The following is a 25,762-nucleotide window of genomic DNA, read 5'->3' as shown; positions in this document are numbered from 1 at the left end:
GCTTGCTGCTGCCTTTTAAAATGGGTTAGGAACCAAGTCATAACTGCATTTTCCTTAGGGGCATGCAGAAGAGGCAAGAGAAGTTACAGGAACGGATGAACCAATTCAAATTTGTTTTTCCTCTACCGTTTTTCACAAAACTTGAAATGAGTTACTATCTTAGAAATCTCTCCTTGCTGCTCAAGGTTTGACTGAAAGCCGCTAACAAATACAAAAGTTACTAGAAAGGCAGAGAGAATAAAAGGATGGACTACGTGTGTCTGATTTCTTATCAGAACCAGGCTTATATGTAAAATAAATGCTTGTTTCTTCTATTTGCACACGGAAGAGTTTTCAGTATTAAATGGTAGTCCCACTAACTTGAATCCTACGTTAGTTTTCTCTTATTTCTAGCAATTCTTGACAAATGCTAACCAAAGTAGGCTCTAAGTTACATGTGAAAGACCTGCTGCTCTCCAGATCACGCTGAACAAGAACTCAGGCACCTTTGTTTCTCTGTAACTAGCTATAGAAGCCTCCATTTTAGTACTGGAAGAAACATAATAAAACTATTATAAAGAAAAAAACCTACCAACTAAGATGTGGTTGCTTTTAGCATTAACCACATGTAAACTCACAGAACTCATTTAGAATACCTATAAAGTTAATTATAGGCAGTGAAATCTTTAGAAGAGCAGGTAGGTAGGTAGCACGGTGCTAACTTCACATTTCTCTTTTCCTCTTCAATCCTCATTCTTCTTCAAATAGAGATTCCACCTTACCTAGCGACACCTGAGTACCAAGACAGATGTAAAAGTAAGAAAAAGAAATATCCAAGAAAAAGAAGGTATTAACAAAAAGATACAAAATCAGTATCCAGGGATTTCACACGCCCCCAACTCTTGAGGGCACGTACGTTAACAGGGTACAGTGGATGAACAGACACTGGATCCCTGTGCTGGGAACACAGTCTGTAAGCTCATTACGAGCGATAGCCGTGCCTGATGTTCCAGAAGGGTCAGAATCATTCGGTACAGTCCTATTATACCATCACCAATCTTCCAGAGCATAAAGCGATATTACTTTACCCTACAGCTCAAAGCTGATCACGCTAAAGGGGAAGATAAATCTCTACCAGGTGCCTGTATCACATTCCTCATTTCTGGTAAGAGAGCGGAACAAGATACCCATGGCATCCTCCCTGGTTCGGATAGAAAACCAGCAGACTGACCAACTGTAGAGAAGCCATTCTTTTCTCCTCATGGGGAAATTAATTTCATTATAGAGTAGAAGAGGAAAGAGTACAATGGAAATCAAATGTTGCACTTGGTAGGGAGAAAAGGTAACAGATTAAACTCCCTCACTCCATTTTCTGCTTACAATTGAACAGTTGGGAAATACAAAAAAGGCTTATGGATACAAAATATGCAGTTCTAAGAAGCGGTCAGAATTCACTCCCTAGATCCATCGCTATCCTTTGCCACCTGTAAAATCTGGAAAAGCGTTGCCTGCTAGCAGGCATAAATTAGAAGGTAAGAAGCATGAGAGCCTCAGAAGGTTACTCTCGAGATCAGTTTCATGGCTGAATCACTAAAATAGCTAAGTTTATAGAACCATCACGCCATAGCTACGATTACAGATTTTAAGCAATTCTGGTTATTCTCTTTGGAAAAAAAACGAGTTTCCATCACATGCAGCTTGAACAGACAGCATTTGCTTCTTGGTAGATGTTTTTTAGTTGCATCTTCTTTTGCAGAAGAATTCCATAGAAAACTCTTAAGTGAAGATATTCAATTTACTGCCAACATGGAATCATTTTCCTGAAGAATAGTTTGCTTTTCTTGTTTCCTTTCTGGCATCCAGGATATCAAAATTCTGAGGTAATCTATACAGAAGGCCTGAATTTATTATTTAGCAAGATTACGTACGAAAGGAGTTCTCTGTCCCATTACATCTTTTCATTTCAGTTAGTGTAGCTATTCTGCTAAACACGTAACTTCTGAAATAGAAAGCTCCTTTTCTTTTTCCAGTCACCTAGCTTACCAGGTAACAATGCAGCCTTTCATTTTCATAATGCAGTTTTCAACATCCGTAATAAGTCATTATTTTAATTCCATGAACCTAACAGATTAATCTCTATGGAGCTGCATGCAACCTGTGCTGTTATCTGTGAATCGATTAGTCACCAATTAGCCACTGAGAGTAGCTAAAAATTTTTCTCTTATTTATCCAAGTATAGCTACACTTCAGTATCATGTCACACTTTTGGCCAAAAGTCTATTAAAAAAAAAATTCATTGCATAAAGAAATCAGAAGCAAAGTACAGATACTTTATTACACGTGGTCATGGATCTGTAGGTTAACTTGAGTACATTTGGGTTAACTTCTCTACTGCTTTTCAGAACGTGAACTGCTGTTATTACAACACCCCACTGAGCCACGGCTCCACTCTGCAAGAGTGTTTCTCACCTTGGACTTCTGTTTAGCCCTAAAGAGTAGTTACTCACAGACTTTTTTCCACCAGGAAAACATGCAATCAGCAGGCACTGTGAAAGGCTGTCTTATGCCAATGCAAACACGATAACCTCTGTCAGCCAGAACATAACTTTTTTTAAAATCCTTATACATGAATTGAAATAGAAGCCTTATACACAGGTGCAGGCCAATACAACCACTTCCCCTCTTTGTGTAGGAAACATTCACGAATCTAATCACTTGCCTTTACCCCAAGCATAATTTTCACTGGTGTGGGAAACTTAAGTAATGATCTAGCTCCTTTTCCCCCTTATCTACTTTAGCTAGCAACCATTAGATATTCTGCCTAGTCACATCACGTGTCTTTCATCATATCTTAAGTCACTGTAGATCTCAATAGCACTTTCACACCAACCCACACATGCTTACCTGGCCAAACTCCACAAAGCATTGTGCTTAATGCAATCGCCTTCCCAGTAATAATCATCTTTTTTTTTTTTTTTTTTTTTTTTGGGGGGGGGGGGGGGAGCAGACCTCCAAATTACTGATTTACTCCTTCATTACTAAAGCCACTTCCTCTCCAATTAAAATACAGGTTGAAATTATCCTAGGTTACTTGCTGTCACCCATAGCCAGCCTCGGAACTTCTACCAAATTCAAGCCCTGTAACGTGCCCTAAATGATCCCTTTTACTTTGATCCTTCCCCCTCCCCCCTCGACACGCATTTTTGTCCAAGTCGCACTTATGGTCTTACAAGCCTATCTTCCACAGCTTAAAAAACCTGTCATTCCTCCTCCACTCTTCTTTCTAATCTTGCTTTAGAAACTCTTCTACACCATCTCAAAAACTTCATTTAAAATTTGTTTTTCTTCTGGCAAACATATATCTCCAAGACTACCATATGATTTTTTTTAATCCAATTGCCTCCCATCTGTATCTATCTGCATTCATAACAATCTGACTTATAATGTGACTCTGTAGACTTTGGTATTTTATCATCTAAAAATTCCAAACAGTATATAGTTATGTTACCACAGCCCATGCCCAATTTACATAGAAAGTCTACAACTTTCTCAAATAAAGGATAAATTATAGTTTTTATTAATATCTCTTTAAAAACACTTCCTAAAGAAAGAAAACTGTTTTGTGTCTTACAGCAATTAAGCTCTGAAAAACTCTCACCAACACCGCAATTTTGGTCAGAAAGAAAAAACTGAAACAGTCCTGAAGAGATAAGAAGTTGTGCAACATCAAAGTCAGCTGTCAGAAGAGTTGGTACACTGCATAAAGCAAGATGTTTCAGAGAATCAACTAGCTTTGTCATGCAATCACCTCTGACTGAAAGCCCAGCAGCACGGACACATTATTCCTCACCAATAACTCAGAATGGCATCATTTGCTTACAGCAGCAGGAGAAAGCTGATCCAGGAAGCCAGCTGACTTCCCCCTTGCAGGGAAAACAAGGCAAACCGTGACAGGCAACGCAAGGGGCCAGTACAGGGCAAAAAGGCTCATCTTCACCTTTTTAGCAATGTAAGGCCTTCTGACAAAAATAATAAAGCCTCATTATAAATATATAGGCACTAATAACAGGTGCAACAAACTTCTCCTTTGACTTCTAAGTCACGGTAAATTCAGGCACTGTTCCTAAATACGTTGAAACCTTGTACTTAATAAGTCACTTTTTTTTAAATAAAGTTTCCTAAATGAAAATATCAACTAATAGTTTGAACTTTAGAAACAATTTATTTTCCATACGTTTGATAAGATCTCAGCTACTTGAACCTGAAGTTGTTTCCTTACCAACTATTTTTACTTCTCTGCATACTTTGGCTAGCTCAAAAGGTTAACACCAGGGTTGTTTTTTTTTTTTCCCCCCTTCTAAAAGCACTGAACAATTGCTTTGAATGCAAATTTTTTTCAACTTTTTAAACATGAGAGAAGCTAAGAAGCAGTCAAAAGTCTGACCTTTTAAAAATTAACTGTCCATTGGACTAGTCCATATAGAAAGAATGATTTTTAAAGTGTAAATTCTGAAAAAGGATCGAGCAGCTCACTAACGTTCAGAAAAGGTAAGTTATAGATTGCAAATGAAGAGTTTCAAAAGCTCTATACATGGACATAAAAACATTTCACTAATAAGACTTCTTCACAACACTTAGAATAATACATTGTTTTATGCTAGATTTAGTGACGAAAAGTCTGTGGTTTTTTTGGTTTTATTTTATTTTTTTTGTTGAGATATATGGTGTGCATTTCCCGCTCACTCTAAAACTGTTGCAGAAATCAGAAGATTCCCCCCCCCCAAATTGTTTTCTCTTGTATTGCTCTTTTAGCAAACTAACATAAATACTGATATTTAAAATGTATTTTAGACCTTCCAGACTTTTGAGTGGTCGGTCTCCAACGGTCTTCAAAGAACTATCCAAGTAATGCCAAAGCAGAATTGAAAAGAAGTATCATAGTAGTCTGAACTTGGGCTACCCATAGAGCAAGAAAATTCTGTGTGTATGGAGAGACAGGACATCTTACAAAGGGGGAGACTTAACAAAAACAAGAGAAGGAAAAAGGACTTGCAAATAACCTCCAACTACCAACAGAGCCAACACTACTGCCATCTAAATAAACCTCGTAATACTGAAATCCTACGAGCATAGAGTTTCTGGCAGACCTTTCCCCTTCCCTGCCATCAGTTTCTTAATGCTTTGAGACAGCTAGAACACAGCTGCAGTTCTTTTTAATCATGGTTGCTGCCAGCTGTCTCCTGGACAGACAAATCCACAGACCTCATTCGGTTTCTCCCAACTTTTTGCCCCATTTCTGGGCAGAACATGAACTAAACTGAAACTCTTCTTCAAGAGGCAAATGGGTTGTACTAAACAACTCTGCAAACAAAGAAAGATACACCCAAGTCTAACAATGATCTCAAACGTCAATGCCATTGCCAAACATAAAATAGAAGCTCTAAAACAATTTGAAATGTAGACTGGGGCAAATCTTGTTGCCAAATTAAATTATGAAGTGGGAGCAAGCTTTCATTTGAGAAGTTGAAACTTAGCGCTAAAGATAGGGCTCCCCCACCCACATAATCAGGACACGGAGACTTTGCAGACATTCATTAGGGTACTATCAGGGGAGTTTGTAGGGAACAGAGCTCATGACTTGAACTATCTTCTTTCCAGAGCAACCATTTTCTGTGAATTACTCACCTCACTCGATACTTTTTCTGAGCAGCTAGATTCTGGATACTGGGTCATGAAGCAGTTAAGTACAGTTGTATACCTCATTCCTGCATTGCATAAGCCAAGTTGTTAAGCAGGACTGCATCTACCATTTTGACTTGCTACTGATACGTGCACAAGCCCCAAGTGAAAAACAAGGATGGTAAGAACTACCTAGAAATACAGTATTTCTTAACCACTTATCTTTGCTGAATCTCTCAGAACAGCTCATAACTGAACAGCAGACAACAGCCAAATGTTTTCTTACACAATCAAGAGCAAAAGCACTTGCAGAACAAAGACTTGTTTGAAGACTTGTACACAATAACAAGTAGCAGTATGCAGAACAGCTATTTTCATAAATAACTTTAGATGTTAGGCAAAAAGTATTTGTGAAACTTGCATTTTAGGTGCAATCATCTGCCCTTTTACTCTTAAAACAACTCAAAAGACACTGCCTAGACAACAACTCCAAGATCTGTAACAGTTAACACCGCAACACAGTAGAAGTGGACACCATTCCTACACTGCTCTGTACTCTGAAAAGTGATTTTAGGCCACCTTATTCTCTATTTCTCCACAGCAAACAAAATATTATTTTCAAGAAGTAAAGCTCACAGGCTTTAAACCAGGTAGATTTAAAGTAATACATGCTCAATTAAAATCCTTCTCAACTAAAAGTATTACTGAAAACCCGATATTAAGGTAAGTCAGTCATATTATTAAATATTCTATGAACAGGAACATGAGGTGTGCGCTCCAGAAACATCATCCTAGCACTTTCAAGACCATCCCTTGCCCTTGCCATCTCCGATGAACTGCAGTTGACATCTTAAAGTAAAACCTCCAGTAATGACAGTTAGACAACTTAGCATTAGGGTACATAAGAAAAAGATGGCAGGCAACAAGTACCCAAGCATCTCTGTGTCTGGAGTTGAAACGCAACCTATCTAAGAATGCCAGAAGTACTACACAAGTAGCATTGCCTTAAATTGAAGTCGCAAGAGTAAGGAAATTACAGGCATCCAAGTTGAAACACACCCACGCACTAATACCTACAAAATTCCACACAGTTTTAAAGTGCATGAAGTTTTCATTTTAATTTTCAACTGAAAATATACTACGTCAATTTCAACACACAAGCTAAAGGTAGTATTTTAACAAAAAGTTACCAGAAAACTTTAAACTAGCACCTCACAATTACCATTGCAAGGCTGCGTTTTTCTATTAAAGCTTGCACGCATATGGATTTAGTGTTAAATCTTACTTGGGTTTGTGCCTTGCAGAGTGAGACAAACTCTTTTTTTTAAACAAGGTATCTCAGGAAAAAAATAGTAATTATTGCTCTGCGGTTTTCCACCTCATCCCACTACAAGCCTTTCTCTCTCTCTCTCTCTCAAAAAACTTTACCTTCTACCAACTAATTTTTTGTGTTTTCGCTTGGTATGAACTACTAGTTTAACAATTTTCAAACGAGGCAGCTTACTTTTTAGCTATCAAGTTTTTCTACTTTGACAAAATCTGTTCTCCAATAGTAACTATTAATACCCGATACTCTCTCACTATTTCTGAGTTACCTGAACTCCTACCATCTTTAAATTACCTCAGTTACGTACAGGATTACTCAGGGACATATTTCAGACAGCATTAAGTCTTGATCAAGCAATGTTAGAGTAAGATGACAAGAGGCTTTCCACGTTAAGAGCTTCTCAAAGCTTTTAAAATGAGATTGTTACAAGTACTAGCTGAGGGTTATATATAAAAAAAGACCAATAAGCCACACCATTTTAAACAAAAGACACGAATCCTTAATTGTGTTACAAGGTTGTACAACTTAAGCAAGAAAGGGACATTTTTTTTAAATACCAAGCATTAGTTAGAATTAACTGAAGTTGCATCACCTTGATTTTAACATCTAAAGAAATTAACATCAAGGCAGGAAAATACATTTGGAGTAAAATTAGCAGACTAGATTGCAGCTCTCACTTTGTGCATAGCCACGTTAAAGTCAGTTTTCACCTTATCTTAGGTTAAGGATTAAGGCATAACGATGACACGTGCTATCAGGAAGTCCTGACACCTAAATCACGCAAGATCCAGTCAGCAGCAGGACGAGGACTAGAAAATTGCACTTAAAACAAGTTAACAGGCACCTGCATGAACATCAGTATCAATATAGCCCGGTTTCCTGCATCTAGAGATAAAGCTTTTTGTTTGGGTTTACTCACGTATAAAAAAGGCTGACCTCACATTGAGGGATTTCTTATATGAGGAATATTAATATTCTTCTACCCATCTGCTTTTTTTTTTTTTTTTTCCAGAAACGGTAGAACTTACTAGCTTAAGGATCTATATACCCTTTACACAAACCTGGCTGAATGTGGCTGAGGTCAGGAGCAGCAGGGAAAGTGAAAATGGTTACAAGGAGAGCAAGGGTACACTTTACCTTAGGAAACCACACAGTAAGAAACAAACTTTTTATTGTCATACAGATTCTTCTTCTCCAATCTCCCTCTCTCCCCCCGCCTCAAAAAAAAAAAAAAACACACACACACACACAATAAGATTACCTCCCTCCAGTTCTAGAAGATAGCCTTATACCCTCCAATTTACCTTATACCCTCTGACGCTTTCAGAGACTATTTTTATTTACTTCAGATAAGTCTACCTACAAGCATAATAGCTGCCTAATCTATTCAAATTTCACTTGCACTAAATGCCGAAACAAACACTATCGCTAAAACCATAATCTTTGTTTCCTTACCCTTATTTAATGCCCCTTCTAGGGATGTTAGGCAGATTCAGTCTCTATTTAATTTGATTTCTGAAGAACAAAATTATGAAGTGGGTTTTTAATCTTCACTTGACTAGGTGCAAACTGCTCATTACAGGAAATTCAGAAAGAACGGCATTATCAGGGCAAGATCCACCTTGGCCATCATTCCATTTCTGACGGATTCGCAATCAGTAGAAAGTACTTAGAGAACACAGGCAAGAACAATATTCCTTCAGTAAACTGTTGTTTAAGTAACTTGCCTACATCCAGACCACCCTTACATTCAAACATCACTGGTGAACTTATCCATCAAAACTTATCAGTTTCCTTTTTCGAGAACATATATATTTATGGCACAACTATTATTTTCTTGAAAGGAGTTCTAGAATTTAAAGAAGCATCAAATGAAGTAGTATTTCCTGTTCTAAATATTTTATTTTTTCCACAACACCAGAACCAGAAAGCAGCAACGAAACTGCTGCACTCAGTTCCTCCTGGCCCTTTACGCATTGGGAATTTTTAGAGCTCTAATCACGTTTCCTCCCCAAGTTATTTTATCCCCAAAAGACTCGAAATATTTTCTCTTCTAAATCGAAAAACACTTTCTCACTAGGCTCTCCTACATGGAAATCGTTTCATTCTAACACCCCCTCTGCTGCACTCTCTCATCAATAGCCAACAAAACTCATCACTGTTTACAAGGAGATGAAACAGCAGAGAAGGAATCTCTTGAAAACTTTTATAACTTTATGTTAATAGAACATAAATTTCATTTCTAGCCTGAATTCACATAGTACTTACAAATAAACTGCAGAACCCTATGAAAAATAAGAATAATTTCAGCAGCAAAAATAGGGGTAAAATTGGGTAGGGTAAAAACTACGTAGCCTAACATTTGTTTCTGACAGACTACAGTTTCATCAACATTTTTTGGTTCCTCTTACACCGTGACACAAATCTCACACTATTCAGTATCTTCCTTGTCTACTGTATAACAAGTGAACAAGTCCACTCAAATTTCTGATCCGAGGGATAAGTCAGCTATACCTCAGACTTCAGAGTTACGTAAGTTCTTCTCATTAAAGTCCATTGTGACAATCTAGAGCAAGTCAGTAGCTGTTATCTTCCTCAAGATTCATCTAATGTGATCTTCTGCCCAATGTTAGGAGTTGCAGTTTAATCAGCCCATTATATAAAAACTTCTAATGAAATATAATGGCACCTGATCTTTATCCAAGAATGACTTGAACAAAACTAGAGTGATGTTTAGCACCACGGGGTTTGTGCATTCTCGCTCAAAATCAGAAAGTTATCCTATAAACAGACACTTTGGGGCCTGAAAACAGCCCCTATTAGAAGTTTGACAGAGTTCTGCTTCCTAAGTCTGAAGCTTTTACAAACACATTGATAAAAAGTGTGCTAATTGAGAAAAATAACATATTTCTGTGCAACAGAAATTCAGAGCACCCACTTTTTCCATACAAATCATTAAGCAGGCAGGCAGCAAGCCTTATCCCCATTTACCTACACTAAATTAGAGTCAGTATCTTAAGAACATTACATTCCATTATTACCAAACCTTCACTTTTTATGATACCACATATTGAAAAGACATGAAAGCACAAAGCTCAGAACAAACGTCAGAAAAGGAAGATAATTATTCCATTCTACACAAAGTGGGCTAACGCATTATGTTGAATTTAAAGCACCGTATCTGAATTTGCAGACATAAGGAATCGAGTACCAAGGATCCCAGACCAACACAAGACATACATTGTTTCGTTGCACTTATAGTTTAAAAGGAGATGAAAAATCAGCTGCCCCAAGGTTTGATTAGAATATTTAATCAACCTCAGAAAGCACTAATCCTCAGCGTAGATCTGAAAAACTAGAGGGTAACAACACTATTCAGACAGTTGGGTCAATGTACCTGCAGTTACGAGTTTAGCACTGCTGCCTTTGCATTCTCCATCTTCTACGTTTTTGCTTGTGCTCTTTTCTTTTAAGCTGGGAACAGTATCATCAAAAGATATGCACTTGCTGGACACAATGTTTTCTCCGCTGTCTGGCTGATTAATTCTGCTATTAGCTTCAAGTAGAGAAGTGAAGTCCTCAGACTGAGCAGCTTCACCGGGTTCCAGCTGAGAGGAGCTTTTAGCCTGTGACACATTCTTTGAAGACACGGGAAGAGACTCTTCATCACTGTCAAATCCAAATGGATCCTCTGTTACCTCATCTTCAACTTTGGGTTTTTTAGGAACTTCGGAAATATCTGGTTTGACACTGGGCCTCTTCTGTCCTAATTTGGCCATGAAGGTGGTTTCTCCCCATTTTGTACTAAGGGTGGTCCGTTTGTTGGAAAATACTTCATCAAACTTTGAACTGCCATTTCCTCCTTTCCTGCTGTAGGTCTTTCCAAATCGGGATGTCATTTTGGCTCCTGTTTCATATTCTCTGTTGGAAAAGAAAGAAGAAACAGCTTTACTAACTTTTTAGTACAAACGATTGCAATTCCACCCTTTATTGGGCCTATGAGCACGAGACATTCACGCTTCACATTAACAACAGATACATCATCAGTTCCTTTCTACAGACTAACTGAATTCATCCACAGGTGAACGCCATTATCTGTCAACATTTTCTGCAACAAGTTTCACATCCATCAACTTAACCTGAAATCCAGTTACTTGCACATTTATAAAATAAAGATATTGCACAATGAATCTGTAAGAAGAATCTGCTATGAGTGCATTATTTTTGGTATGTGCTTTGCTCTAGTTTTATATCTCCTAGTATAGATGGCACTGCTTCCATGAAACATCAGCAAAAAACAAAACAATACTTTCAGCACATCTGAACGTGTAGCACTCCGCTAGAATCCCATAACACAGTATCATTTTAAGAAGGCTCTCCGTAGTTAAAAATTAAAGGGACTGTCAAAATATTCCAACTTGATATAGATGTTTTAAATACGAATTCGTCACAAATAACAATTTCACCTCATGCTTTTCTTAAAAGCTCAGGCTTACACAGTAAGCATATTTTGTGGTAATACCCTGTGGCTTATACCATCTGCACAGTCATGGCCAAAACCAGTACACAGCAACCCCCCATGGCTGGGCTTGATTTGGTGAACGGACAGGAACAGACATTTCTAAATTCGTTTCTAAGAACATGGAGGATACCTACTGCAAACAAACACAAATGATCACTGTTTACTGGCTGTTATAGCTGTAGCCCAGTTCAGAGCTTGCTCTGTCAAAAGAGTAAAGTTTAAATATAAACAGATTAAACAGAAACACATTTAAACACTTCCCTTGGTGTGTTCTATTGCTGCTTTTGTTTGATTCAAGAAGGAAGACAGAGCAGCTTGTTTCTTGTTGCCAAAACAAATACCGTGACTCCTAGACAAATGACAATATAGAACATAGAGCTAACATATCTACTTTACAAACCAGAATCTCTATCTTTTTTTTTTTTTTTAACTATTATTATTAAGTTTTTCAGCCCTAACATGAACAGGAAAGTAGATTTTTTTTTTTTTAAATAGTCAATATGACTCTAACCAAGTCCATCTCTTTTGTCTGAAAGTACTCTCCAGAGTAGAAAAAAACTGTTAGGAAAAAGGGAAAAAAATTCCTTTAAGCTACAGAATTAAAGAAACAACTTTTAAAGTGCCAACCCTTTGCATATATATTAAAGTATAAAAAAAAGGGCTTGAAATCTTCATTAATAAACTTGTGAGCACACTATAAATTTGTTAGAAAAAACTATTTTTATTCCCCTGAATCGGTGGCGTACTGTCCGTCTTTCATATTTTAGTTCTCATCATGATACACGCTGTTTCTCAACCTGAAATACCGGACTTACTTCTGCCAAAAAAGCCAGACTGTTTTCCAAAAATGTCATTCTATCACTGCAGCCTAGCAAGATCGTCTCACTAATAATAGTCTCCCGTTATCAGACTAGGCCAAGCTTCACTTATGGTACCAACCAAGCAATTCCTAGGGTCATCTGTGGGGCTAGGTGAACTAAAAAATAAGTTTCAGAAGTTTACCAACCAGATGGTGTTGCAATGCAGAAGATCCAGGAACAACCGTGCTGGGAAACATTCAACTCCCCAGCAGTTAAGCAGATGGATGATAAAGGCATATGCTTATGTACTGGCCAGAACTGTGCTATGAAATACCATTCTGCGGACTTCTCATTGCTACTCAGAATTAAACTAAACAGCAAGCGCTCTCTTCCCATAGCGTCACCTGTCTACTGTGCGGCACTCCTAACATGGCCGTCAAACTACTGTTTTTGCTCCCCTGATATTAGCTAATTTCCTATTTTCCATCCAAGAGTGAAACTACAGTCTCCCCACATATTTTAGAAAATGAACAGCAAAACAAATCAAACTTACTAGTTTTATTTCACCGCTCCTTGAAAATACTTGTAATAGAAATCAAAATATTTCATAGTAGGCCAGTTTTTACAGCTATAAAAAATGAACTATTTAATAACATTTGAATTTCTATGTAACTCTTATCAGGAAAAATTCATTTTGCTCACCACAAGCACATTTTTCTCCCTGACTTAAATAAATATTCCCAACAGTTTGCCCTTTCAGCATCCGCAAAAAATAATGGCAGGCTTAAACTGTGACTTGTGCTGTTCAGTTTTGAAAAAAAGATTTCTGTAGCCAAAAGTACTTCATTTTCAGTAAGTAGAGCTCTACACTCTAGACCGTGCTATTCACAAGATTAAAAATTAAAGCTTTCTCTAAAGAAGATTTGAACAAAACGGCCAATACTCAAATATATATATATGCTACGTGATGGAAACAGGTTAAAAGATGAGTGTCTGGGGAAAGATAAGTACCCTATACTATAAACGCATAGCTTGAAGTCTGATTAAAGATAAGGACAGACGTATGTACCTCCTTAAATCAGAATATCAACAGAAAAGGATTTTTCTTTTTTAATTAATCACTTTCAATTCTCCCTTGTTTTTTCACTCAGGGCAAAATAATAAACTCGGCCAATTTCACTCTGTTTCCATTCCCTGCCTCTCTCCTTTCCACACCTCGTGCTGCAGTATGTGGAGTAGGACAAGAAAGATAAATACAAGCACAAACCGAAAAATAAACCGCCTGTGTTCTCCGGAGTTACCCTGCCAGGCCGACCGGACATAAACAACCGACAATCGTAAAGAAGGCACATCAGTCATCTTTCCTCGCTGCTCCTTGCTACGCCACCCCTCTTACATAATCGAAGGAAAGGAAAATAGGTTAAATGCACGGAGGCAGGAGCAGCTGATGAAATCCCACGGTGACAGTTTCTTTTTTTTTTTTCCCCTCCTCTCTCTCTCTCTGCCTCCCCTCCCCCTGCGGGGGGGCGGGGGGGTGCCGGTGGCAGCGGGTGCTGGCGGAACCGGGTGGCCCCGCCGTGCGGGCCCGGCCGCGCCTGATGTCATTTCCCTTCGCGCGGGCCCCCTCCCCCGCCGCGGAGGAAAACCCGGCCGGGCCGCAGAGCAGCCCCCGCGGCCCGGCCCGGCCCGGCCCGCGCGGCGGCCGAGGCCCAGCGAGGCGGTTGCCAAGGGCAGAGCCTGCCCCGCCGGCCGCTCCCCCCCGCCGCGGGCTCCGGCCCGGCCCGGCCGCCCTTCGCCCCCGAGCAAAGTCCCGCCGCGGCCGCCCCGGCCTTCCCCGCTGGGGGGGCGCTACCGCCGCCGCCGCCGCCCCGGAAGCGGGAGAGGGCCGGGGGCCGCCCCGCCGGGGCCTGCTCCGCCGCGGCGGCCCGCGCAGGCCTCGGGCGGCCGCCGCCAGCCGCGCCGGCACCTACCTCGGCGTCAGCGGGGGCGGCGGGGCCCGGCGCGGCCCGGCGCGCTGCGGCGGCGCCACGGATGTGGCTCTCGCCGCGGTTCCTGGCCGCCGATCCGCCGCCTGCGACAGGCGCTCGCCGACGGGGCTCCCCCGCCTCCGCCCCTCCCCCCGCGGCGGCGGCGGCCTCCCGGGCGGGCGCAGGCGCTAGGGCCCCCGGCGCCGCCTCCTCCGGCGCCGCTTCCTCCGCGCCGGGATTATCGCCGCGCTCGGGACAGGCCCCGGGACCATCTCTCCGCCATTTGCCCCCCGCTCCTTCCGTCACTGCGCGTCCCGCACCCGGCCGCCGCCCGCAGCCAATCGCACCCCGCCTTACTCAACCGACGGCCGCGCCGCCGCGCATGCGCCCGCCCCGCGCGCGCCGGCGCCGCCGCGCCCGCCCCGCGCGGCACCTGCTGGGAGTTGTAGTTGGCGGGGTGGGGGAGGGGGTCCGACGCCGGCGGCTCGCGAGTCGCTCCGGCCCGGCCGGGCGCGGCGCGGAGCCCTGCGGGGCGCGGGGGGCCGTGCGGCTGCCGCCGCGGCACGGAACAAACACAGCGCCGATGCTCCCCCCCACCACAGCGAGAGTTTGGTCGTTTCCGAGCTGCTCGCTCCTCTGAAGAAACCACCACCCCCCCCCCCCCCGGAGCCTAACAGCAGTCTCAGCGAGCGGCTAGCAAGCCTGCCAGCTGCAGAAAGGGTTTAAAATACAGGCCCCAAACACTGGAAATTAAGAAGGGGGGGAACCCGCTGACACCACTGCACGGAAGAGCTTAGGGTTGTCTCCGAACTTGCAGTTAAGAATCATGACTTTTATCCTCGATTTTTCCCTTTCCTTCACACAACGCAAATTCAATAGTTTTTTTAGTAGACGTGACAGAGTCTTGTTTTGTTTAATGATCCTGTCAGTAAACCAACTTTCTGCCTTTACCTGACACCTATTGATGTACTGACAGGTAGTATTTTTAGAGAACAAACTCTCCAAACGTGTTCCTTAAAAGACACTATACAATTGCCACTAGAAAGAGAAAGCGAAGATAAAGTAGACCAGGGCCTCGTGATGAGAAGTGCAGGCTTGATTTGCAATATGATAGAGGTGCTCATTCTGTTTGAAGGAAGGTTTAAAAGATTATTTACATCTTAACCACCTGACTCGGTGATTGAAGAGCTATTAAAAACAGGTTATACATTTTAAAATACACAAGTTGAATACAAATGGGTGAGCAGCTCCCGCCTGCCCCCACGACAATTCTTTTAGCAGAGCTGCTAATTAGCTGGTTTAAACTTCAAGAGTAAAATGGATGTCTAAACCAGCCTGAGTTTTGCATTCTATTGCAGGAGTTCAAAAATCTTATTTGGTGACTAACTGCTCTGTTAGAGCCAAAAACAGTCCTGTGACAACTCAGAATGAGCACAGGAGTCAGGCTCTGTGGAGTTCATTACAGCATAAACAACTCTATTCTGAGAGGCACAAAACATAAGGAACATAGCCAGAATAAGGCTAACAAACTGTTAATAACAAGCTGTTTGAGAATACTTTCTAGGAGTATTTGGAAATAAAATAGAAATTTTAGAGCTTGAGCTACTGCTACTCAAGTCACTTAAGCAGCAGCAGTTTAGAAGAGTTGGCAGGATAGTGACAGTCGCTGGCTAGTAGTAGTTTGTTTGAAAGCTCTCACGTACCCTAGCCCCTGCCGGCGAGCTTCGTCTCTCCAACAGTATTTCTACGCTCTGCGGAATCCCCACATACAGTAATCCAAAGCACTGCAGCATCACGGTCACGCTTAAATTTCACGTGACTAACAGAGGGTAAGTTTAACCTAACTTATGTGCTGACTATCCTCTTTTTGGTATTAGCAGAAGGCTGTAAGGCTAATAAAACCTTTCACTTATTTGAAAGCTAACAAATTGTCATGTTCAAGAACAGGAGAGACAGGCCAATTCTTCTAACACCTACCTTACTCTAGATACTTTTGAAAATGTTTATACCAAATACCTTAATAAGTTAGCAAACAGCATGTTAATCTTCGCTATTTCTATTTTATCTGGCTTACCTCAAATATGCAAGTACCAAGACAGAGCAAATATAAGCCAAATCCCACCTACTCTTGGCAGTAGGTGGGTTTAATTCTCCTAAAGGATGGAGTTTAACAGGCATCTTACTCCTTTTGTGGAATTCTATTACTGATAGTTGCCATCTTCCTTTACAGAAAAACAGATACAGAGGGGACACTCCATTTTGGCGTTCGCCTCCATAAAGAAAATAGTGAGAGGTAAGCAGCCATCTTAAGTCTTCAAATTTCCTGTCTTAAAATAGAAAGACAGACAGACAGACTTCTACAGCTTTCTTATCACATTCCATACCCCCCCCCAAACAAGCATCATTACTAGTAATAAAGTCAGAAAGCACTGAAAAACACAGCTCAAATGCTTCAAGGCTAGAGATAAAAGAGGGAAAAGTAGGGCAGAAGAAGAAACTTGTAAGGACAGAAGAGTTACTCAGACATATCTCATCCTGATAATGATGAACCCTCCCACTTCTGTTTCTCAAGTTCTATGCTGAGATCTCTATGGGGGTACAGTGCAGACTTTTCAAAATAAGTTATAGCCAAGGATGGAGCCATTTACATGATTCAATCTTTCAGCAGCCATTACAAGATTTTAAAAAGTGTTTCAACTTACATTTTCCTCCAGAAGAAAATGGAGGCAACACAGTAGGAAAATGGAAGAGTTCCCAGTTAGCAGTTACTATGGGGAAAGATGAAGACAGCAGCGTCCTTTTAGAAGCTGTCAGAAAGCTTTCTCAGTGCTTGGCTTATCTTCATGGCCAAAACTAGCATTTGACAGTTGTGTGTACTTAAAGTTAGGCTCCCAAGCAGATTTTTATGCAAATCAGAACAGTAACTATCCTTTATATCAAGTATCTGAATTAACAGCGTAACGCATCCTCCCTGCACCCCCTTTTCCCATAAAAGGGGAACGAGCTCAATAACCCGTTGCCCCCAGGCCCTGCTAAACACTGTTTGCCAAAGGCAAACATTAACTCACAGGAAGGCTCTATTATTCCTAACATCCAGACCTCTCTCCTCAGGATCATGAAACCCACTAACCCCTCAGTCCTCTTCTCTGTCTTCTCCTCTTTCCTCTTCTTCTGTGTCTCAGCCTAGCCCCTCTTTGCTTCCCATGTTCCCCCCAGCTTTCAACAATCCTTCCTTCCTTGCCTTTCTTCCAGGTGGGAAAGGATGGGGGAGAAGAGGATGTCCTGCTGCATTCACAGCTGCTGCAAAGCTTTCATGTCCCAATTAGTGCCACTTAAAATGTTAAACATTTCATGTGTTTTGGTTTTTCTTTGTAAAATGTCAGTCTCCTCCCGTTCCTGTCCTTCAGGAGGTGTCACCCAGCATGCCCCGGTGAGAGCACTCAGGGCTCTGCCATTCGCTTGGCGGGGGATGGAATTTTCCCCTTGCTATTTGCATAGCAAAGATGAAAGGAGGGTGAATAGATGCCTTAAGTACCTAATTATCATGTTTTAGTCAACCTCTCTGAAATAGCTCTGAAAATAGTTATTTATACACTAGTATCACTGCTAATACGAGGTGGAGGAAGTTCAGCAACACCAGTGGTAGTCTGGGAGTGGGTAGAAAAATGCACTTGCGCCGTGCTGAGAACACCAGCAGCTGGATCAGAGTGGACCGTAAAGCAGCACTTAACACCAGCGGAGAGGGAGAGGTTTGCAACTCAGCTTGTAAGGAACTGTGATTTTTGTCAATAAAATGGCTTTTCTTACTAAGGTGTTTCACCCGAGTAGAATATTGCTTATTTACTGACATGGAACCCTGAGAAGACCGACCACTTTCCAAAAGATCCAAAAGGGGAAGCTTGATACAGTGTTGGATCACATTTTTCAGTGTTTGTATCATACTGTAGCTTTCTCATCATGGGAGGTGGCCAAGATCCAGCATTAAGTTTAATAACGGAAAGATTAAAACAAGCACCACTGAGGGAAACAAAAGAATGCTTATACAAGCGCAGCTAGGAGCTGCTTCTCGCTGATAAAAGGGTTCTGGATCATGGCACTAATGAATCAGCCCCAGGCAGCCAGCAGAAAAAAAAGTTGTGCTGCTCCACCTTCTCTCCAGCCTGTACACCTATCTGTTGCAATCATGTGAGAGGCTTCATCATCTCTGTTATGTAAAAGCCTCTAGAAATACTAGTTCTGCTTGACAAACCAACAGTAGTCATTCACCTACGGCTAAATTCTTGGTGTTTGTTCTGTGCAATTTTTTTCCCCTAGGTGAACAGCCTGCAAGTCTACTGGAAAAACCTGTGGTGAGATACTAGTGGGAAAAGCACAACGTAGCCTCGACCTTCTTGTACTTTGTCACGATCAGAACTTTATTCCGCTATGGAGTTTATCTCGGCAAGCTACACTGAGAGAATAAACTGCCTGTGCCTTTTCCCACAAAGAATTTACAACACGTCAAGGTGTTTCAGGAGAAAAACTCACTTGCAGTGAGGATGCAGCCTAATTTAGAAGTGATCCTTCAAGGCAAAGAAAGCTTAGGTTCTTTGGTAAGGTAAAGTTCACATTGTTTTGTTACGGAATAAAAGGGGACTGAGTCTCTCGAATACCTGAGATCTGCTGCAGCCTTATCAGAGGACCAAATTCAACACCAACCTTCCCCTCTCCCCCAACTTTTCTTAGAGAGCTTGATGATGCACATTATTGTTGAATGCTGAATCTATGTCTATCTTCACCATGCCAGCCCTTAATACAAGCTACCAAAACTCACTGTCTGACAAAATATCTGCTGGGGAGTGAAAAACACAAAAATGCAACAAGCAACTGGTGTTTCAAATCTTCTTTCTGATAAAGAGTTCTTTTGATAGGACTCTCATTCTCCTGTTCTACTCCTCCTCTAGCAACAGAGGACCAGCGCCATGTCTGTTGTTCGTTTTCCTACTTTTCTTCCCTTACCAGTTTGAAAGGGCATATATGTGAGCATTATATTCCTTTGTCCTCTTAGTGTTCGTTTTATTAAGTTTGTGTGGCTCTTTATACACAGATCCTATAATCACTCAGTTCCCCTTCTGAGTTTTTATTTACAAGATTTTTGTTTTCACTTTTGTGTTTCCCAAGTACTTGTTTCTACTTTTTAGAAAGAGTAGAAGTCAGCCAGTAACTGACCACTTCTGCAGCAGTTACAAAACATTGAACCATAGAAAAGTTAGGTCAAACAACTAAGCTACTGCTGCACTGAGAGCAGTATGCGTGTCTTTTAAGGGTTATATGTGATGATACCAACAGCAGCAACGTAAACTACAACTAAAAAAGCAAATCCAGGAACAGCTGAAACCTTGCAGCACTAAAGAGGATTGGATAGATGTTTCCCTGAGCCTCACAGGAGAATTAATGTACTTATCAAGCAAACTAAGCTGATAAAATTAAAAAAAAAAAAAAATTGCATCAAGATTTTCTCATGAAAAGGTAGGAGGGTAGCAAAATAGCAGTTACGGGCTTCATTAGCTCCCTGCTAGAATACAGCCCTAAAGAAATTACTTCTCCTTTATTCAGATTACCACGCGGTACCATAAAGGAAGCTGCAATGTCTCCTGCCTCTTGCATAAGAGCCTGATACATCCAGCACCGATACACTGTGCCAGTTCTGCAGTCCTGTCTGCATTTAACAAGGTTCCCTACGTACAAAGTTACCATGCTCTGGGTAACGGTCAAAGATCATCCTACTGCATGCAACGGAAGTGCACGTTAATGAGTGCTGACAGAGTATTTCAGAATTATATTTGAAGAAGATAACAAAAGGCTAAAAAAAAAATAACCTGCATATTGATTAGTTCTTTAGATATATCAAGCAATGACTCATTACTGGATCAAGAGACATTCAAAGACTACAGAACAGGCAGTGCATTTACTGTCCAAAAGCAGATTATTACCCTAATATATTGGCCTGCAATGGCCTCCTTACGCTCTAAGTTTTCTAGTGGATGTGTGATCTTGAATTTCTGAGATAAATGTTTACTGTTCTGTGCATCCCAGTCATTCCTTGGTAAACGTTTGAAAGACGTTGGAAGAACGTACTGATACAAGAGCTTAGGCTTAAAGTAAGACTGCTTTAGCTAACTCAAATGCCTCCTCGGAGGTCTTCATGAAAAATAAGCCTTTTACCATGTCTATTTAATAACTGGGGAAAACAAAATCTAACTCTTCTTTTCTTTCTGTCTTTTGATGTATGATGTCAAATGGTTAGAAAATACTTAGTAGCCATAGGAATCTGTTTGGTGCTAGTTTGTGCCTTCCAGACAGCAAATACCTGAGAGCATATTACAAACAAAATACCTTCGCTGATCACCCGTCTAGCAACCACATGGCAGCAAAGCACTACAGCTCATTAAAACAAGAGAAAAATCACTTCATACTCTTCTTCAGCTCAACCCTCAGCAATCTCATTCAGCCCTGTGCTCCATTTCTTGTAATACAAGGTCTAGGATGTGAGACCCAGATCTTCAGAGAAAGATCTATGTAATAAAGTATTCCTGCATAAAATTAAGGACATAGGTTATAGATCATACAAATTACTTCTGATGTTTCCTACTATTTACATTTATTGGAATTTACTTCTGAGAATGGAGAAAAACAAACATTAGCATCGGAGTAGGAGCATATTGCTTATTTCTAGAGGTAGGTGTACACAGATCTTAACAGTGGGGCTTCTGCTAGCTTTTCCACCTGAAAAGTGGAAAAGTGAGAAGTTTCTCAGACTTGACGAGAGCTGCTTTGTGGCTGACAGTAGGCGTCCTTTCCGTCCCATTCAGTTCCCAGACTCTGTTGTAAATGTCAGTGCAGGTGACAACGAACTTGAAGATTTGGGTTTTTTGGCTTGATTTCCCCCTGTCCTCCCCCACCGATGGCGCAAAGGCTCAGTAACCACAGAGGCACTGCCTAACCGGCTTCACCTTTCCATCAGATAATCACTTTGGTCAATAGCACCTTGGACCAAATTCAGGCATCTTGCAGAGGAAAAAAGTTTCAGAGTTCTCTCCCAATCCACAGGGTTATCCACTGACAGTTATCAGTAGCTGAGAGAGGAAAAAAACTTATTTGAAAGATCATTGGTTTCAGTCCTTTGTTTTTACTGGATGCATGTCAACACATGTAAATACCAAATGCTTCTCTGTGAAATAAAGGTTTGATTAAGTAGAAATGGAACATTCTAAAATAATAATAGTTCTCTGCTGGACTCCAGTGACACCTACTGGTAAGTAATGAAGTTACCAAACATTTCTGGAAAATGTAGAAGCATTAACTCATGCACCTGCCCTAACTAACGGTTGTTCTGGCAGCTCAAGCCACAAATCATTGGTGTTACAGCTGATGATTTTTTTTTTTTTTTAATTTCTTCTTCAAAATAGTATTTTGATGCCATCTGATTGTTAACTACATGGACCTGCATTGTTATCACTCTGAGGATATCGTCAAGTCATAGATTAAGCCATTGGTAGCCATAAATTAGAACATCCCATGCATTTCTGGCTTACTGGAGTACACCACGACACGTCTCCAACTATTTCCTTAAGCATTTCATTAACACAGTAAAAAGTGAATTTAATACCTTTTCACTTGCTCTCAATTGCATACGTTTTTGCATAGATTCCAAAAGTTTAAGTCTCATCCCCAATAGCACAATGGGCAAAGATTGTGTTTTTGCTTCTGACAGATGCCTGCTCTGTGTCTTGCTACACTGTTTTGACACAGAAGTACTAGTCTTATAGTTCACAGAAGCATTGCTCAACAATGAACTGACAGCATTTATGAAAGAATAAATGCCAATATTTCCACTAAAAGATAGTTGGGAGTCATTTTTTCCAGCTTCTGTTCTGTGTCTTCCTCTTCTGCTAGGTAACATAAAACTCAGCTTTCTCATCCTGTTACTGGGAAAGCTGATGATGAGGTCTAGAAGGCTCCTGGAAGATCTTATTTAAAAGGCAAAACAGAAGGAATAGATGTGCCATCCTTTCCCATCTCCAGGAACATGATTCAAATAAGGTTTTCCCAACAGCCTTTGAGCAAAGATTAAAAGGAGTAGCTCTCTGTAATATGGTGGAAATATGTATAGTTTTTACATTTCTACAGGTTTTTCTGATCAGATAACGCAACCAAGCCAGCCTAATTTATGGCTACCAATATGGCTCTCTTGGTTGCCTTTATTTCCTTCTCAGGTACTTGAGACATTCTGTTTAGAAAGTGGAAATACTCCTGTGCATCTTTCAAGTTATTCCCTACAATTCCAAAACAAAAAACAAACCATCTTTCAAGGCTTTATATATTTGTTACAGGGCTGCTCCACAGAATGGGTGTAAATAGGCATGACATGCATTCAGAGACACAGCAGCGGGCACATGCAATATCAACTCAATGAGCAAAAGCAGTGCTTACACTCTGTGTGGCACCTTAGAGTTAGCGTGTCCTGATGGTAGATGGAGAGACTATATCAGCTGTTTCAGTTTATCTGCATGAGCATTTAAGAACATTTGTAATTGAGGGCTTTGTTCTGAGGTTGAGAGGGACATAACATATACAAGATTTTCAAAGCAGTCTTGCCAACTGATGGGCAAGAAATTCTGCTTTGATAGAGGTCTATTCCATCCATGCTTTATTAGGACACTCTGCCCTTACTGTCTCTGGCAGGCTTAGAATCGCCCCTCTTTTGCCTCCTCAAACCTACAGGCACTTTCAGACATTGCTGAACAAAGTTAAATGTCCAAAATTAATTTTTCAGCTCTGTTACGCAAATGCTTACCTTAATGAAACTAGAACTTCCTGGCCGAAATTGGTAAAGTCTCCCAGTCTCCAGTGCAAACTGTCCCAAGAGAGCAAACTTGCTGCTTGAAGGGTTATGTGTGGCAGAGAGCGCCCACCATCCGGCAACGCAAATCAGTACAGCTCTCAAAGACACCAATGCAGGCAGCTCAGACCAAGGAATACACAGATCCCTGTGTACCAGAGCTCACGTTGAAAAATTGCGCCTGACTTAGAGCATACAGATCAGGCAGATTTGCACAGGCAAGAATATTTTCCTAGGTTATGGAGAGAGCAGAGGGAGTCAGGTATAAGGCAGACAGTTCTGTGGTAGAATATTTGCCAATTAGATCCTCATGCCAGTACTTGATAATAAAAAATTCTAGACTATGAAAAGAATAATTTCTAAAGGAAACAGACATTTTTATATGTCGGTATGTATACATCTGGCAAGTAGGAGTTTAATACTGGCTTTACAAACCTGTGTAACTGGCCTACATAATTAGAATGACAAGATATTGGAGAAATAGCAGTATGTTGCAGCTTGAAGATCTAGTGAAAAAAAAAAAAATGTTCTTTGTTCATCAACTTGCATGCATGCATCAGACTTTAGCAGAGCTATGCAGGAGGCTGTGGAAATCAAACACACAGTCTGCAGCTCTTCAGATGTTACTCCCTGATTTCCTGCATTCAGGCCTGAGGTCAACTTCTCTGACAGAGCATCAGACAAACTGATATGAAGTTGTCATGGTGACAAACAATCAACAGGAGACAAATACAAAAAGTAAGCTTATAAAAATAAGGTTTTTTAAATTCATAAATTGACTAAACAGATTCACAAAATAGAATATAATTACTGTACCAGGAAATAAGCTTTTTCTAAATTAGATGTTAATTTCTCCACGTGTGGAGGGGAAATATTTCTGTTAACCTGAGGATAATCCATTCACTCCTTTGTCAAGGATAAGTGGGAAGCTCTTCTTGGTGACTGAGGGAAGCCTAAGTCACCTGTTTGTAAGGTTTCCATTTAAAACAAATGATTTAAATTCCTCATTATTTCAAAAAAGGGCAAACTAAAAGCCATCTTCTATGTGAACAGATGCTGTGCTGTCTTCTGGAAGTTGCAGGCTTAGAGGCAGATTTGTCAGGCAGCTGCAGAACAAAGTCAACAAGCCCACTCTGTTCCAGGACTGCTATTCAGAACCTCCTGGGCAGCAATGAAAGAAAGATTGCATTGATTTCATGCTGGTTCTGCTGCTCTCGCAAGACATGAGCGGCATCAGATAAAGACACTGGAATCATGCACAGATTGGAGCGAGGAAGATGTGCACAAGCGTGTTGGGAAAACAAGATGAGTGTGGAAGACCCAGTCAGTACAACTTTTATGAACACTTTTACTTACTTTGGGGCACTTTCAGTGGCGTGGCAGTCTGTCACTCACACAGCCTTCACCCTGACTGAGCTGCAGACACTCAGAGCCCCATGTGCAATTAATAACAGCATGAACAGGCGCCCTACATCCCCAGTGGAGCACAGATTTTAAACATCAGCCTCTGCCCATCAGCACTTCACCTATGGCCCACATAGGGGTCTCAGTATCATGTTCTGCATCCAGTATCACTGCAGATCAAACAGCTGAACTACAAATTGACATACTGGCATTTTGTGATAGGGTCTGCATTTGGACTTAGTTGAAATAACAAGAGAAGCTCTGACCGCATACACAGAAAAGCTTTTCACCATGAGGACAGGCAGGCAGTGGAACAGGCTGCCCAAAGAGACTGTACAGTCTCCACCCTTGGAGGTTTTCAAGACCGACCAGCTAGAGCCCTGAGCAATCTAACCTCAGGCCTGACCTGCTCTGAGCAGGAGGTTGTACAAGAGACCTCCTGAGGTTCTTGATTGTTCTGTGATGCTATGATAAACTCCATATGCAGGTAAATGCCAAGTGATCCATGTGTCTTTTGAAAACAGTATATATACTAAGAACTATACATTACTATATTACCTTTAGCTCTCCAAACCAATAGCTGCCTAAATTAGAGCCCACAGGATACCTCATTTTCCAACAAAAAAACAACATTGTGAGGGTTAGGATGGCTGCAGCGCGTGAATAGAAAACACAGGTCTCAGCACTCGGCTGAATGTTCAGATCAATAGAAAAGCATGCTGTGACACACATTGTCTTTGCAGGGCTCCCAGACAGAGAAAAGAACTGTTAGCAATTTGGAGGTGCCTGCACTGCCTTTGTTCTGCCACCAGTTAACAATAGCAAACCCTAGTCTCTGTTTTTAATGGTCTTGAAAACTAAGCTTGGTAAAAAGCATTTCATTTAATAGACAGAAGGATGTTCATAATCAGGATTAACCTTGCTGATATGAACATACTGATTTAGATAAAAGCAGAGGAATGACAGAGCTGAAGAAGCAAGCTTTTGCAATGGCATCTATCATGATCCAGTAATCAGAGCTTTGCAATATTCTTGCTTTAAAAGAATGCTCAGCAAGCCCAGGTACATCCATGCTGCATTAAGTTCATCTTCTGTTGATTTGTACTGCTTGCCTGTCTTTCACGTTAAACTCCAGAAATCTAGTCTGTATTCTAGTCTGTATTGTTCTTTACGGCACAAGGAAGTTTGCAGTGTTAAGCACGC

General features: G+C 41.1%; 1 protein-coding gene and 1 long non-coding RNA gene across 8 annotated transcripts in view; one reads left to right on the top strand and one right to left on the bottom strand.

Moving 5' to 3' along the window:
• The window catches only part of WAPL (WAPL cohesin release factor), a 100,939-nt gene that overhangs the window by 60,099 nt on the left and 15,078 nt on the right, over positions 1-25,762 (bottom strand). Inside the window, exons 1-2 of one of the 7 annotated variants that reach the window (XM_068950704.1) lie at positions 17,516-17,602; positions 10,383-10,906 (exon numbers count right to left, since the gene is read on the bottom strand). In XM_068950704.1, coding sequence (XP_068806805.1) covers positions 10,383-10,906; positions 17,516-17,565 — 574 coding nt within the window. In that variant the 5' untranslated portion in view covers positions 17,566-17,602. Of the gene's footprint in view, positions 1-10,382; positions 10,907-12,513; positions 12,718-13,574; positions 13,939-14,277; positions 14,577-16,976; positions 17,098-17,515; positions 17,603-25,762 lie in introns of those variants that run through there. The other 6 variants (XM_068950707.1, XM_068950705.1, XM_009685998.2 and 3 more) reach the window with 6 other exon arrangements.
• On the top strand, positions 15,005-19,222 carry LOC138067832 (uncharacterized). The gene is made up of 3 exons (XR_011142244.1): positions 15,005-16,103; positions 16,505-16,567; positions 18,589-19,222. It is a non-coding gene; the product is annotated as an uncharacterized lncRNA (long non-coding RNA).

The sequence above is a fragment of the Struthio camelus genome, chromosome 7 (genome assembly GCF_040807025.1).
Source record: "Struthio camelus isolate bStrCam1 chromosome 7, bStrCam1.hap1, whole genome shotgun sequence".
NCBI classification, from domain to species: Eukaryota; Metazoa; Chordata; class Aves; order Struthioniformes; family Struthionidae; genus Struthio; species Struthio camelus.
This window is presented reverse-complemented; position numbering and strand designations above follow the sequence as displayed.